Source organism: Nerophis ophidion, linkage group LG20, assembly GCF_033978795.1.
Source record: "Nerophis ophidion isolate RoL-2023_Sa linkage group LG20, RoL_Noph_v1.0, whole genome shotgun sequence".
Taxonomy (NCBI): Eukaryota; Metazoa; Chordata; class Actinopteri; order Syngnathiformes; family Syngnathidae; genus Nerophis; species Nerophis ophidion.
The window spans coordinates 12,372,931-12,390,568 of NC_084630.1; the positions used below are offsets into that span (position 1 = coordinate 12,372,931).

At 38.9% G+C, this 17,638-nt stretch overlaps 1 protein-coding gene across 1 annotated transcript in view; it reads right to left on the reverse strand.

Annotated features, from left to right (window-relative positions):
• The window catches only part of rbm20 (RNA binding motif protein 20), a 152,479-nt gene extending 135,936 nt beyond the window's left edge, over positions 1-16,543 (reverse strand). Inside the window, exon 1 of the mRNA XM_061880483.1 lies at positions 16,036-16,543. Within this exon, the coding sequence (XP_061736467.1) occupies positions 16,036-16,097 (62 nt within the window). The 5' untranslated portion in view covers positions 16,098-16,543. The remainder of the gene's footprint in view (positions 1-16,035) is intronic.
• Between the last annotated feature and the right edge of the window lie 1,095 nt (positions 16,544-17,638).

Below are 17,638 nucleotides of genomic sequence, written 5' to 3' on the forward strand. Positions count from 1 at the left end.
AGTAACACCACATCCATCCAGCATCTTAACACTTAACAAAGTTATGAGTAGGCTTGACATCCAATTAACCATCTAATCCTTCTAAAGCTCAAACCAGATGACTTTTTAAAAGCTTAGAGGCAAGACAAACACCGATCTAAGGCAGGAGACCGAGCCAACTTAATTACATCATTTAGGAGTCACATTTCATTGAGGGGGTCATTTATCCTTTCATTAGGAATAATTAGATGCTAGTAATTATCGCCCCTCTCTTCTTTTCAACTTCACTTCGGATCAGACGACGTCGTTCCAGACCGAAGCGTTTCCTGCTATCTCTCTTAATGGGGGCCCTAAACATAGCCAGACCACCACTGACGGAACCACAGGAGGGTCACTCGCTTATTGGACGTGAAGATAAGGAATTCTTTTTTTTTAGATTATGACGTAGTAATTTCAACAGCTATGATAGTCTCAAACAGGTTATAGTTTCATGTCTAAAAACATGCGGTCTACAGCCAAACTTACTTAGTGCCTCTTTGTGAACATATTTTCAATCAAACAATGATGCCAAGTTAAAATAGTACATATTGTGATATAGCATACACTACTTGCAGAACTCTAGAGGTGTTATGGATACATTTAAATTGCAATACAACCTTCACAAGTGACCATAATTCAACTTTCTCTAAACTATTGAATGAATGCACATAACTAACTGTACATGCCCAACTATTTCATGTTTCACCTGTAAAAGTCAATCAATCAATCAATGTTTACTTATATAAAGTGCATTATATTGTAGTAGATGCATCCCTCAAAAGAAGAATATCCCTAACTTGTTGTCAGTATGTCAAAGGAAAGTCATTATTACAGTGCATGTAGAAAGTATTCACATTGCTTCACTTTTTCCACTTTTTGTTATGTTGCAGCCTTATTCCAAAATGGGATAAATTCATATCTGTCCTCAGAATTCTACAAACAATACCCCATAATGACAATGTATAAACGTGTATTTATTTATTTAAGATTTTGAAAAAAAATTAAAATCACATGCAAAAATTGTGACTATAATATTACGTTCTTTCAATCTGGCCCGCCGAGGTTTCCAAATAATGTTTTTAAACTTTCAATTCAGTTTTCAGATTACTGTAAATCTTGAACAATAGAAAGTATTTATTTCAATGGTTGCAATCTGCATTTTTATGTGTTATGTAAACGGTAAATGGGTTATACTTGTATCGCGCTTTTCTACCTTCAAGGTACTCAAAGCGCTTTGACACTATTTCCACATTAACACACACATTCACACACTGATGGCGGGAGCTGCCATGCAAGGCCCTAACCACGACCCATCAGGAGCAAGGGTGAAGTGTCTTGCTCCAGGACACAATGGTTGTGACGATGTTGGTAGAAGGTGGGGATCGAACCAGGAACCCTCAGGTTGCTGGCATGGCCACTCTCCCAACTGCGCCACGCCGTCCCCATGTTATACGGGTAATTACGGTAATCTGCATTTTTATGTGATATGTAAATTGCAAATAGGTTATACTTATATAGCGCTTTTCTACCTTCAAGGTACTCAAAGCGCTTTGACACTACTTCCACATTCACACACTGATGGAGGGAGCTGCCATGCAAGGCCCTAACCACGACCCATCAGGAGCAAGGGTGAAGTGTCTTGCTCCAGGACACAATGGTTGTGACGAGGTTGGTAGAAGGTGGGGATCGAACCAGGAAGCCTCAGGTTGCTGGCATGGCCACTCTCCCAACCCCGCCACGCCGTCCCCGTATTACGCGGGTTATTACGGTAATCTACGTCACAGCAGCTCCAGGCAGACAAGGCACAAAGCAGTGTGGGCGGGGTTTATTTCCAGAAACGCGGGAGTCAGGGACTGACGCGGAAGAAGGTTTTTACCAGAAAGTCCTGCAGAAAAGTCATTTTATATCGAATCGCAGGCTTTTTTTCTTCTTTGCATTCATATTTGGCTGTTTGTTGCATTTTTGTTGTGTTTAGCTTAACTGTTTTAGATGTCGATCGAGCAGGTAAAAAAGCAAAAAGGAGCGACGTTGATATAATATTCAGTGTTTAATCGTTCATTGTTAATATTGTAAAAACCACATTCTTTATGTTCATATACATTTTAGGTGTCTCAATATGTTTGAGGTGGTCTGACATTGACATTTTTAGCATTTTATCAGACATTACTGTGAATTTTTGTATGAGTTTTCCAAAAAAAAGGGACCAAAGCACAAATACTGTACAGCAATAATCGACAGCAATCAAAAAGGAATTTGGTACCCATTGCTATGGTCACTACACTATGGCACAGATGTGATTGGTCAGAAACTTGGTTCATATGGAGTCAGCGGTTAAGTGTTTAAGTAGAGGCAAAATTATTTCACTCATGTCAAGCAGACAACACACTATTGTGTGCGCATTACAAAAAGTGAGGTTTTTCAAGAAACGATCACACTGGAGACTAGTATCAAACTGTCAGCAGTTCATTAGAAACTCAGGACATTCAATCGATCACAACTGGACTCTTTGGTTTCTATCCATGCATCCATTTTCTACCGCTTATTCCCTTTATGGTTGTGGGGGGCGCTGGTAAATATCTCAGCTACAATCGGGCAGAAGGCGGGATATACCCTGGACAAGTCGCCACCTCATCGCAGGGCCAACACAGATAGACAGACAACATTCACACTCACATTCACACACTAGAGCCAATTTAGTATTGCCAATCAACCTATCCCCAGGTGCATGTCTTTGGAAGTGGGAGGAAGCCGGAGTACCCGGAGGGAACCCACGCAGGCACGGGGAGAACATGCAAACTCCACACAGAAAGATCCCGAGCCTGGGATTGAACCCAGGACTGCAGGACCTTCGTATTGTGAGGCAGACGCACTAACATGATTTCTCACAATACATATATATAGAAACAGAATATATAACAAATTGGACCAAGCTATATTTCTAACAAAAACAAATCATTATTTCTTCTAGATTTTCCAAAATTTTTAAAAGAAATTCAAAAGACTTTGAAATAAGGTTTGAATTTGATTCTACAGATTTTCTAGATTGGCCAGAATATTTTTTTTGAATTTTAATCATAATAAGTTTGAAGAAATATTTCACTAATATTTTTCGTCGAAAAAACTGAAGCTAAAATGAAGAATTTAATTAAAATGTATTTATTATTCTTTACAATAAAAAAATACATTTACTTGAACATTGATTTAAATTGTCAGGAAAGAGGAGGAAGGAATTTAAAAGGTACAAAGGTATATGTGTTTCAAAATCCTAACATCATTTTTAAGGTTGTATTTTTTCTCTAAAAGTGTCTTTCTGAAAGTAATAAGAAGCAAAGTAAAAAAATAAATGAATTTATTTAAACAAGTGAAGACCAAGTCTTTAAAATATTTTCTTGGATTTTCAAATTCTATTTGAGTTTTGTCTCTCTTAGAATTAAAAATGCCGAGCAAAGTGAGACCAGCTTGCTAGTAAATAAATAAAATAAAATAAAAATAGAGGCAGCTCACTGGTAAATGCTGCTATTTGAGCTATTTTTAGAACAGGCTACTCATCTGGTCCTCACGGGCTACCTGGTGCCTGCGGGCACCACGTTTGTGACCCCTGCTATACTCACTGGAGTATGGCACAGATGTCATTTGAACAATCTTGAGGTTTTGCTGTTTTGGTCAGAAACTTGGTTGGAGTTCATGTGATGTCAGCGGTTAAATGTTTAAATAGAGGGAGACTTATTTCACTCGTTACAAGCAGACGACACGCTTTTATGTGCGCATTACAGGAAGTGATGTTTTTCAAGAAACGATCAGACTGGAGACTAGTATCAAGGGCAGTATCAGGGCATTCAATCGATCGCAACTTGACTCTTTGGTATGTCACAGAAAATACTTTGCCTCTCGCCTGAGAGAGGCAAAGAGTTCGTGCTCATAGACCTAGATTGATCAGATGTAGTCCAGCGGTCGGTGCCATAACCCCAAATATTTATACTGCAAAATAGTGTTTTGACTCGTTACCAATATTTTGGTACTGGTACCAGAATTTTGATACTTTTCGGTACTTTTCTACATACAAAGAACTACAAAACATTGCATAATTGGTTTTATTTTAACAAAAAATCTTAGGGTACATTATACATCTGTTTCTTATTGTAAGTTTTTCCTTTAATAAGATAGTGAACATACAAGTTAGCTTTTCTTTTATTAGTAAATAAACAAACAAAGGCTCCTAATTAGTCTGCTGACATATGCAGTAACATATTGTGTCATTTTCCATTCTATTAATCCGTCAAAATTATTAAGGACAAGTGGTAGAAAATGAATTATTAATCTATTTGTTAGATTACTGTTAATATCTGCTTGCTTTCTCTTTTAGCATGTTCTATCTACACTTCTGTTAAAATGTAATAATCACTTATTCTTCTGTTGTTTGGATACTTCACATTCGTTTTGGATAACACCACAAATTCGGGTATCAATCCGATACCAAGTTGATACAGGATCATACATTGGTCATATTCAAAGTCCTCCTGTGTCCAGGGACATATTTTCTGAGTTTATAAACATAATATAATTTTTTTTAACGAAAGATGTTGCGATGCCAAAAAATATTGACGTCATCATAGTACTATCGACTAGATACGCTACTATAATTGGTATCGCTACAGTGGATGTTAGGTGTAGATCCACCAATAGCGTTTGTTTACATTTTGACAAACGGCGAGCAACGGTGTGTAGTGAAGCATGTTTAGCTATTCCTCGTCCTGCAGGGATGATACTTGTATTTATTTGTCAACATGGAGGCGAGGATTAATGATTTAGAAGTAGCTAAAACACTGCCGACTCGGGCTGGACTTTAGCCGCTAGTTAGCTAGCCATGTCTTAAAGCACCTCTTCCTGACGGCGTTTAAGTGTTATAACTTCACCTTTATCGTTAGTTTTTAAGCCAAAATGCGTCCGTTCTGCCTTTTCTGTCTACACACTGTGTCTGCTTGTAAGTACTCCTTGATTGTGCGCTGCCGAACATGATCGCGGACCAGAATTTTTCAGAGGCGGTATAGTACCGGAAATTATTCATTAGTATGGCAGTACTCTACCAATACCGGTATACCATACAAGCCTACTCCAAAACCAGGTGTCCCTGGGCAAAGGATGGTTTCGCACTCTCGTAGTGAGAAAAACAACTGTTTCAATGCGAGCGAGCAATCCTAACTGTCAAAGCCAACGACTATTACTACTAGCACTGTTAGTCACCATGAATGACCATGCTTGGTCATGTGTGCTGTTACTGTACCACATGTGTTGCACCTGTGAGGTACAGTAAATTAGATTTCCTGCGGTCTTGCCCTCACATTGTGTGAAGCACGATGCCATTTGAGTGAGCACATGTTCTTCAATGTCGCCAAGCTCAGCTGTCAGTACGGCACCTAAAACAGGAGGCGGGTTTATGTGCCACTTAAACATCCCCCCCCCCCCCCCAAACAGTCCTCCTGTGCAATGCATTCTTCACGTTTATATCAGAGGTGATTCTCTGAGCAAGGCAGGACATTGTCCAAAGTGAGATGGAACAACCGATTGAATGTTGTTCATGCCATGGTCACTTGAAGTCTTTTGAGAGAAACTGTCACACTATTAATGTCAAGATTAGCCGCTGCTACCGGCACGTGTCGACACAGCAATGAACACATGCTTAATTTTGCCGTGGTGGAGGTATAGGGTGGTGATCCTGCATGAGGCGACACTCTATATATGCCAATGAGCGGGTCTATTTAGGTGTATTTTCGTATATAAGGCGCACCGGAATATAAGGTGCATTAAAGAGGTCGTATGATGATTTTTTGTCTTTCCACATTTAATACACTTCCTTGTGGTCTACATCAGCGTTTTTCAACCATAATGCCGCGGTACACTGGTTTGCCGTGAGATACAATTTGGTGTGTCGTGGGAGATTTTCTAATTTCACCTAATTGGGTTGAAAATATTTTTCGCAAACTATTAATAATAGTCTGCAAATGATGTGTTGTTGTTGAGTGTCGGTGCTGTCTAGAGCTTCGCAGAGTAACCGTGTAATACTCTTCCATGTCAGTAGGTGGCAGCCTGTAGCTAATTGCTTTGTAGATATTGGAGATAGTTGGAGGCAGTGTGTAGGTAAAAAGGTGGTTAGTGCTGAAACCAAAAACAAACAAAAGGTGAGCGCCCCTAAGAAAAGGCATTTAAGCTTAGAGAAAGCAATGCAGAACGAAACTAAAACTGAACTGGCTACGAAGTAAACAAAAACAAAATGCTGGACGACAGCAAAGACTTACTGTGGAGCAAAGACGGCGTCCACAATGTACATCCAAATGTGACAATCAACAATGTCCCCACAAAGAAGAATAAAAACAACTGAAATATTCTTGATTGCTAAAACAAAGTAGATGCGGGAAATATCGCTCAAAGGAAGACATGAAACTGATACAGAAAAACACCAAAAAAAGAGAAAAAGCCACCAAAATAGGAGTGCAAGACAAAAACTAAAACACTACATACAGGAAAACGGCAAAAAACTCAAAATAAGTCAAGGTGTGATGTTACAGGTGGTGACATTACACCTACTTTGAGACAAGAGCTATAGTGATGCATGCTTGCTTATGGTTTAAAGTCATATCCAACAATTGCGACAACGGCTTTTTACTGTCAACTGAGTTTATTTTTTTTAATGATTTCTGCTGGTGGTGTGACTCCGGATTTTTTCAACGTAAAAAATGTGCCTTGGCTCATAAGAAAATGATGGTTTTATATTCAAAATGTTGCATAGATTATTTTTTACAGACAATTTTTAAGCTTCTTTCTGACTGTCTCTTCAGGATGCGCCGTTTTGTGGGCAGTCATATTTACGTGGTTCCACTTCATCATCTTTGTTGTACCGATAGTTTTTAACGCTTCCAAAGCAGGTTTACGGACAGATATAAGAACTGTACGCTATTTTATAATAGAAATGGCAAAAGTGGAGGATGAATGCCTTACAACAAGAGGATAGAGGAAAAGAAGGAGTTTAAGGACCACGGCGTGGACCACAATGACTGACGCAAATCCCAAATGTACATCAGCAGGTACCAAAAGGCAAGGAAAGTTTGCTTTGCATAATATTGTGAAACAAACAGCCATATAATGTCTCCTAATAGGCGCCATTCTGGGGTCCTTATACACACACTATAATTGTACCCGTACGTTGAAGCCTAGTACGCCTGACTATGGTATACATAATGCTCTGTGTTCCATTAAGCGGTGCGGCTTTATAGCTTACCCAAGTCATACTAAAACATTTTGACACATATTTGAGCGCCGTGTATGTTCTACATTCTCAATGAAGCATCAACATGTTGGTGTTGCTTACTACAGATGCTTGCTAGCGTCATTCATTGAACAGGTGTCAATTTGCAGTCCACAAACTGCAAATTATTTTAGTGACTGGCACTAAAATAAAACTGGTTTGAGATTGGTAAGGACAACCACAATTAATACGTACATTAGGCCCATCGGGTTAAGGTGCTTTGTTGATTTTTGAGAAAAATAAATAATTTTAAATGCGCCTCATTGCTTAATTTTAAATGACTTCATGTCCGGTTCACGTCCCGCTTATTAAATATGCGCAATGGTCAAGCCAGTTTCTGTTCTCAATGTGTACAAGGCGGCATTTAGCCATTCTCAAAGAAAAATGCCCTATGCATGCGTTGCTTTTCGCTGTACGAATGGTTCAAATCGCGAAGAGGATAAAAGTTTCTTCAGAGTTTTTGCAAGAAGATCTATGCCCCTTATGTCCTCAAACAGTTTGCACACAGCTTGCTGCCCAACAGCAATCTTGGCTCGGTTGACCACCACAGTTTTTCACTTCCGGGAATAAGTCACGTCACAGAATAAAACCAAACTGTGCGAAAATGACTATATCATAATATTCGAGTAGTAGATGTTCTCATGCAGTTGCTTTCAGCTGCGGGCATTACACTACAGGCTATTCTCACTCTTTCGTGTCTCTCCTTCTCACAGACAGGCAGGCGCACAAACTTACACACGTCACGTCATACGTCACATAAGTATACGCCCTCGCCCAGCAGAGAGTTAGCAGACTGGGTAACGTTAGCTGTGATGCTAACGTAGCCGTACGAGTTGTAATCAATCAATCAATCAATCAATGTTTACTTATATGGCTCTAAATCACCAGTGTCTCAAAGGGCTGCACAAACCCCTACGACATCCTCGGTAGGCCCACATAAGGGCAAGGAATACTCACGCCCAGTGGGACGTCGGTGACAATGATGACTATGAGAACCTTGGAGAGGAGGAAAGCAATGGATGTCGAGCGTGTCTAACATGATACTGTGAAAGTTCAATCCATAATGGATCCAACACAGTCGCAAGAGTCCAGTCCAAAGCGGATCCAACACAGCAGCGAGAGTCCCGTTCACAGCGGAGCCAGCAGGAAAACATCCCAAGCGGAGGCGGATCAGCATACGAGAGAAAGAAGGTGCGAATCTGGTAACAAATGAAGGAAGACTTAATTCCCAATAAAAACAGCAGGGGCTCCATCGTCTGGCGGTGGTTCGGCTTCAAGTAGGAATATGTCGAACAGACAACCGTAATTTGTCAAGTGTGGGGAAAAAGCGTTGTTATAAAAAGTAGCATTACTGCTAATATGTAGCATCATTTGAAAAGTCACTCGCTAGAGAATGAAGAGAATTTAATAACGGCAGTAATAACTTACCACATAGTGAAGGACGAATACTAGTTGAATTCCTATTATGCAGCTCATTTTTATTTGACACTTAAAATGTCTTCAACAATCTTGCACTTTCTGTTTTGGAAATGACATGAATGTTTGTGCCATTGCTTAATAACTTTAATAAATACACTTTTGGTCAATTGACTTAGTTGTGATTTCCCTCTCTGCATGAAAGTTTAAAAGTAGCGTATATGAATGCAGTATGAAGAAGAATGTTTTAATATAGACACATAGAATCATCATACTGCTGTGATTATATGTATCAAGTGTTCATTCAAGGCCAAGGCAAAATATTGTAATATATATTGTATATCGCGATATGGCCTAAAAATATCGCGATATTAAAAAAAGACCATAACGCCCAGCCCTCTCACGATTTTTCTGGGAGACTCGATTTTCAGTGCCCCTCCCGAAAATCTCCCGGAGCGACCATTCTCCCGAATTTCTCCCGTTTTCCACCCGGACAACAATATTGGGGGCGTGCCTTACAGACTGTGCCTTTAGCGTCCTCTACAACCTGTCGTCATGTCTACTTTTCCTCCGTACAAACAGCTTGTCGGCCCAGTCACATAACATACGCGGTTTTTACAAACACACACAAGTGTATGCAATGCATACTTGGTCAACAGCCATACAGGTCACACTGAGGGTGGACGTATAAACAACTTTAACACTGTTACAAATATCCGCCACACTGTTAACCCACACCAAACAAGAATGACAAAGACATTTCGGCAGAATATCCGCACCGTAACACAACAGAACAAATACTCAAACCCCCTTGGAGCACTAACTCTTCCGGGACGCTACAATATACACCCCCATTAACACTACCCCGTTACCATCAACTCCCCCACCCCCATCTCCTGAATTCGGAGGTCTCTAGGTTGGCAAGTATGAATAAAACAAAAATACAGAAGAATACAGTAGGTGGTTTGCAGTTCCAGTTCAAAAGTTGACTCACAAATCAGTCCCAACGTTATCGTCCTGACAATCATTAGGCGAGATGAGGTGAAGGAACTCTAAGCTTGTTAATAACAATTTAGGAACAAGAGTGGCACAGGGTAAAAAAATGTCAGATGTCACAAGTCTTGGACAATTTGTGAAATATTCTTTCAAAAAACACAAACACAAAATCAACACGGTCTACAGATAGACAGTAATTCAAAAGCATCTGCGATATTATCCAGAATGAAGTTCGATTTGTTTTTATTGATTGATCAATCAACTACTAGACAGGTCAAGAGGTCTTAAAGATAGGCAGCAGCATATACCAAGTCTGACATGCAACAGTGTTACTGGGTTTACCTGTCCTTTGGCATATTGTCATAGGTCAGTACTGAAGAGAAGCAGTCAAATCCCTTTAGAGGTTCCGGCCGAGCAAATATGTGGTACATGTGCCTGGACCGAGGGAGCTCCAGGAAGACCATCAGTACTGCTTTGTGTGAGAGTCGGAGGCGACTTCCCCTGTGACATACTACCATGGTGATTTAGAGTTAGCAGGTGGGACACAGGGCAGAGGTTAGAAAGCGAAAGCGCAAAAAACAGGGCAGGGATACCGTAAGAAATGAATGGAATACGCACATACGGGTGCTTGTTTCATCAGTTTGCCCACGCATCAAAAAAAGTACGTCCAGTCAGAGATCTTAGATTAGGACACTAGTCTGAGTTTGTAGGGTTAGAAGAGACACGTTAAATATACAATCTGAAGTCCAAACATGTCCACATGCTCATGCAAACATCAATAGGATGTAGAAGGCCAAGGATAAAGCTGTCAATATTATTGTTACATGGTGATAATGCATGCTGTGTCTTCAAAACAACGTATCGTCCTTAAGAGCAACTAATGTCTCTCTATAGTGCAAGGTCACTTCAAAGTCAGCTATCCCGGCCTCCATGGCAACAAACAAACTAAGTTTTTTACAGGTAATATTATCACTGGAGGACAAAGAATAAACATATTGACAGTAAAAATACTAAGTTTAGTGTCAGTACATGGTTGATAGTACAATGGACTGGAAATCCATTGGGGTCTCCACAGGCAGGTTCAAATCCTGCTAGTAACGCATCTGATTTGATTGTAAATAATGTAAATAATTCAATGTATATACTCTGATGCTTAACTTGTGTGATGACTGTATTATGATGATAGTATATATTTGTACCATGAATTGATTAACGTGGACACCGACTTAAACAAGTTGAGAAACTTATTAGGGTGTTACCATTTAATGGTCAATTGTATGGAATATGTACTAGACCAGGGGTGCCCATTACGTCGATCGCGAGCTACCAGTCGACCGCGGGGGGTGTGTCAGTCGATCTCCAGCCAGGCTTTAAAAAAAAATAGACCTAAAAATTAGTGATCATCAATCTTCACCAAGACGTCACTTAAATGACATTCACGGTACAGGAGGGTCTTGTGAGATGACGCTGGCTGCTGCAAGATCATTATTATGAAAATATGACAGAGAGGAAGGCGAGAAACACTTTTTATTTCAACACTCTCGCGCCGTACCTTCCGTCAAAACTCTAAAGGCCGACTGCACATTTCCTATCTTCACAATAAAAGCCCTGCTTCATGCTGCCTGTGCTAACTAAATACAGAGTCTCGGAAAACTGGCGTGCACAAGCGATCCCTCAGAAAGCTGGCGTGCACATCACTTGAAGGGACGGCGCGAAAGTCTGTTGAAATAAAAAGTGTTTCTCGCCTTCCTCTCTGTCATTTTTTCATAATAATGAACTGGCAGCAGCCAGCGTCATCTCACAAGACCCTTGGGTGCCGTGAACGTCAAGCAAGCTACGGAATATACCGCCAATGTTTTTCTTGTAAAGTGTATGGAAGCTGGATGAATTAGATGCCAAAAACCAACCACTTTCATGTGGTATTGTACAGAAAGGACAAATTTTTTTCTCCTCCATTTGAAAATGTGGGCGTTATCATCATTACTGTCTGATTCCAATCAATGCAAGTCATCAGACTCAGGTAATACACCAACTTATATTCTTGTCTTTGTGAAAGAAAGACATCTATATGTGTTACACATGCTTGTATTATCATTAAACACATTTAACTTGTTTACAAAAATGTCTCTTTCATAAATAAATAAATATAAATGATATATATAAATGAGGTAGATCCCCTCGAGTTGGTCAATTGAAAAGTAGCTCGCCTGCAGAAAAAGTGTGGGCACCCCTGTACTAGACTGTGCAATCTACTAATAGAAGTTTCAATCAATCAAAAAGGTCATATCGATATTTTGTTTAATCGAAAAAGCTTTTGTAATTTTTTGGTATTGTAACTGCACTTTTTTGGGGAATTTTACCTATCATTCACAATTACTATTAGAGACATGACGACGGATGGGTTTTTTTCATAAGGTTCATGCTAGTGTTGTCCCGATACCAATATTTACATAACAATGTATTTTGATACTATTCGGTACTTTTCTAAACAAAGGGGACCACAAAAAAATGGCGTTGTCTTTTTTTTTAACAAAAAAATCTTAGGTTAAATTAAACATGTTTGAAATTGCAATACATAAATAAAACAAAATAGTGAACATATAAGACATGTCTTTTAGTAGTAAGTAAAAAAAAAACAAGGCTCCTAATTTAGCTGCTGACATATGCAGTAACATATTGTGTCATTTTCCATTCCATTATTTTGTCAAGTTTTTTAAGGACAAGTGGTAGAAAATGAATTATTCATTTACTTGTTCATTTACCGGTAATATATGCTTACTTTCTCTTTCAACATGTTATATCGACACTTCTCTTAAAATGTAATAATCACTTATTCTTCTGTTGTTTGGATACATTACATTAGTTTTGGATGATACCACAAATTTGGGTATCAATCCGATACCAAGTATTAACAGGATCATACCTTGGTCGTATTCAAAGTCGGTGTGAAGTGAAGCATATTTAGCTATTCCTCGTCCTGCAGGGATGATACTTGTAGGAAACTTACTTTATTTGTCGCCATGGAGGCGAGGATTAGTGATTTAGTATCTACAACAGTATCTACAACACTGCCGACTGCAGGTGGACTTTAGCCGCTAACTCGCTAGCCATGTCTTAAAGCATCTCTTCCTGAGGGTGTTCCAGTGTTAAAACTTTACCTTTATCGTTAGTTTTTAAGTCAAAATGCATCTGTTCTCCCTTTCCTGTCTACACACTGCGTCCGCTTGTAAGTACTCAGTGATTGTGCGCTGCCAAACATGCTCATCTGCTCGTAAATGGTAAATGGATTTTACTTGTATAGCGCTTTTCTACCTTTTTTTTAAAGAACTCAAAGCGCTTTGACACTATTTCCACATTCACCCATTCACACACTGATAGCAGGAGCTGTCATGCGAGGCGCTAACCAGGACCCATCAGGACCAAGGGTAAAGTGTCTTGCTCAATGACACAACGGAAGTGACTAGGATGATAGGTGGGGATTGAACCAGGAACCCTCAGGTTGCTGCCACAGCCACTCTCCCAACCGCGCCACACCATCCCCTGTTTTTAAACCAGCAATTACACAACGTGACGACGACGGGAGGGCAGGGGAGTTGGGGAACCGGTTCTTTTTAGAGGCGGTATAGTACCGAATATGATTCATTAGTATCGCGTTAGTATACCAATACCGGTATACCGTACAACCTTAGTTCATGCATTTTGGTATAAGGTTGCACTGAAAATCTCAGAATTTTGCAGTCCATCAGGCTAAGAACGCTATCTATACGTCCCAAAACTCAGCAAAGCTTCACCTGGCGACTTACTCGAGCATCCAACAGTAGTTCGAAAGCCTGTCTCACAGTCTGTAATCATCCAGTGTGTCACTACAAACTCCACTTGGACTCCAACATTCCATGGCATGTTGCCAATTTGCTCTGTCCCTGTTTGAGAATCACCGTCCTCAGAAAGAAAATATACACGCCCGATATGTAATAATTCTGAACAACAAATCATTGTGATTTCTCCAAAGATTTATGAATAAATATTACGCGTAAGATTTTTTTTTCAAACCGTAATGACAGCATTTTATTATATTAAATTGTATGAGTAACTTTGTGTATTTTAACAGAACATGTCAATCGCCTGAAACTTCCATTAACAAGTTCAGTTAATTACATTTGAGATTGGACAATCACATGCAATGCTTCATAATTTTTGATCATTGTTTTGGCTTATTTTTCTTTAATAAAAATGATGCAAATTTGCATCATAGTAAAAATAGCCCTTTGAAATGTAATGTTTAGTTTATTAGTTTAGTTTATTATTTCTTCGGTCAGTTGTCAACAAAAAAAAAGAAACAGATTTACATTCATAAATTGACAATTTTACTGAAGTTGAGCACTTATTTCACCTAACCCTATTAACAATCTTAATACAAGATGTAGTAAAACCAGTAGACATCGGGCTCTGATCTTATGAGTCATAGAAATATGAAACTTCCTTTACACAACATCTTAAAAATACACATTTACACAACATGAACACTGTTCAGATATACACAGTAAAGGACACAGACAAACAGCTGTGAAATATCCCTACACACATGTTGGTTAAACATTTGTACCAATGATATACTATATACCAGTGGTTCTCAAATGGGGGTACGCGTACCCCTGGGGGTACTTGAAGGTATGCCAAGGGGTACGTGAATTTTTTCAAAAATATTCTAAAAATAGCAAGAATTCAAATATCCTTTATAGATATATTTATTGAATAATACTTTGACAAAATATGAATGTAAGTTCATAAACTGTGAACAAAAAAAAAACAATGCAATATTCAGAGTTGACAGCTAGATTTTTTTGTGGACATGTTCCATAAATATTGATGTTAAAGATTTATTTTTTGTGGAGAAATGTTTAGAATGAAGTTCATGAATCCATATGGATCTCTATTACAATCCCCAAAGAGAGCACTTTAAGTTGATGATTACTTCTATGTGCAGAAATATTTATTTATAACTGAATCACTTGTTTATTTTTCAACAAGTTTTTTGTTATTTTTATATCTTTTTTCCCCCAAATAGTTTAAGAAAGACCACTAAGAATGAGCAATAATTTGCACTATTATACAATTTAATAAATCAGAAACTGATGACATAGTGCTGTATTTTCCTTCTGTATCTCTTTTTTTCAACCAAAAATGCGTTGCACTGATTAGGGGGTACTTGAATTAAAAAAATGTTCACAGGGGGTACATTGAAAAAAGGTTGAGAACCACTGCTGTATACAAACACTTATACTCCCATTATTATTTATATCCCACATGTATTTTTTTTTTGTTTTTTAACAAACTTTGATCATAATATTAAGTACTGGTGTTGATTCAGGAGTCAACTGTCAAATTGAAAATCATTTGTAATATTTGGCATTTCATTCTAAAAAAAACAATATTTATAAGCACAAAGCATTTTTTTAAATATATGTGTTTAAAGAGACATCGGCATTAAAGCATTTGTGAATTATTTTTTTCCTTTGAAAATTGAACATTTTCAAAGTGTTTACTAAACTAGAGAAAACTAAGATTTACATTTACATTCATGTCAAGTAGGATTGTACACTAAATATTGATAAAGGTTCATTTTTAAAGCCATGTACAAACCAGTCAACAAAATAATATATTATTACTTTTATATTACACAATTTATGTGTATCTTTTATTATTTGGTAAACATGTTTATATATGACTGGCATACATTTTGTAATACACATTTTAGGTAACACTTTAGTATGGGGAAATATTCACCATTAATTAGTTTCTTATTAACATGCAAATTAGTAACAAAGACTTATTTTACAGTTATTTCGACACTAGGGGAACATATAAGGGTTAAGGTTAGGGTTACTAATGAGCAATAATTCTGAGGTTATTGAGGGAAGACTTTAAGTTAATGGCTTACTGGTTGTACAATAAGGCCATGCACAATAAGGCATTAATAAGTACTTAATAATGGCTAATTAAGAGCTAATATGTTACTAATTTGCATGTTACTAAGCAACTAATTAATGGTGAATACGTTCCTTACACTAAAGTGTTACCACATTTTTAAATTACACTTCAAACATTTGACATGGGCATCGCTCACCTGCAAAGCATGTCGGAGAACATAGGATGAATCTTTTATACCACATGTTAAATCCTGTTGGAGGACTTTTTATAAATCGTCACCAAAATACCTCCAAAAAATAATAAAAATCAAAAGAACAAATAATCTACTTCAGTTAATGTTTCTCCAAACTGTGTGCAAGCCAACGTGATTGTTTTACCTTTGCAAGACGTCTCCAGCTGAGTCTGAGGAGTATCCACCACTTTGTCCTTTCCCAAGCATTGTTGAATGGCCTTCCGAGCAATCACTCCGATCTCCAACCCCGCTGCGAGGCGCAAGGCACAACAAACTCCCTAGCACCACCTGCAGCCTTAGCACCTCCTAAACCTCTCCCCTCTTCAACACGACCGCAGGCCAAAGAGGCAACTTTCTCTTGGCTGCTCACTTGTCCTTTGGCTGCCGGGCGGGAAGAGAAACATCCGGGGAAAGTGGGCATAGATCACTTTGCTAGATCAAAACAGTCCTTTAAATCTTCTAGTCCCCTCAAAAGATGGGCGAGTAGAGTGTCTTCCAGTGGTGAGTGGACGTTTGAAGGGGGTGGTCTGAGGGGACGGCAGTTGGGCAGTATGGGGCCGAATGGGAGTCCCTGGATGGGACTGTTCAGAGCAGCGCAACAACGGAGACACAAAAGCCCCTCAGACCACCACTGATTATCACTTTTACACTCCCACACACACACAAACTAAAACCACACACTCCCACACAAAGCCCCGGCCAATGGAGGGATGTGGTGGGGTTCTGGGAATGCCATCAGTGGCTGGGTAGTGTCGGGATTCATTTTGCTGCTAAAGCATTGGAGGGGTGTCGTCTGTAGCCTTGACTCAAGCAGTGTCACATTGGTCACATGGTCTAATAGTCAGGTAGCCGGAGGTCGAGGAGCCAAACGGTTTGGTGTTAACACAGTTTGATGAGACAGGTTGCTTGATTAGGTTACAAACCAACAAGGGTGCAGAGGTGGGTAGAGTAGCCAGAAATTGTAGTCAAGTAAGAGTACTGTTACTTTAGAGATGTATTACTCAAGTAAAAGTAAGGAGTAGTCACCCAAATATTTACTTGAGTAAAAGTAAAAAGTATGTTGTGAAAAAAGTACTCAAGTACTCAGTAACTGATGAGTAACCTGTTCGTTTAATGATGACGGCAACAAGTAATGCACAAAAACATAAAAATAGCAATGAACAAATTCACAGCCAGGAATATCTCTTAAGCAACTAAAACAATAATATATATCAAATAATATATATTTGGTTTTACATTGTATTGAAAAAAAATCTGAAAATTAATTTTACCTATGCAAGCTCATTATACCATTGGCTAAGTTTTATAGTCATAAATGTAAGTTTCTCAATACCTGACCTGTTTTTTTGTGCCTTTAAAAAAAATTTAGAACTCTACATTAAAACACTCTACCTCTAACAACCAAAAAGCTGTGAAAACGATGATGCTGTGTTTCAAATTTAAGTTATTTACTGAGATTGAGTGAGCCTATGGCTTTCCACTTTGTTTATTATATATATATTTTTTTGCATTCTATTCTAGTTACTTTGAATTCACAACCCCCTGGCGCTGTTTTGTATGGTTTTTATACGGCGTGGCGCAGTGGAAGAGTGGCCGTGCGCAACCCGAAGGTCCCTGGTTCAATCCCCACCTAGTACCAACCTCGTCACGTCCGTTGTGTCCTGAGCAAGACACTTCACCCTTGCTCCTGATGGGTGCTGGATAGCGCCTTGCATGGCAGCTCCCTCCATCAGTGTGTGAATGTGGAA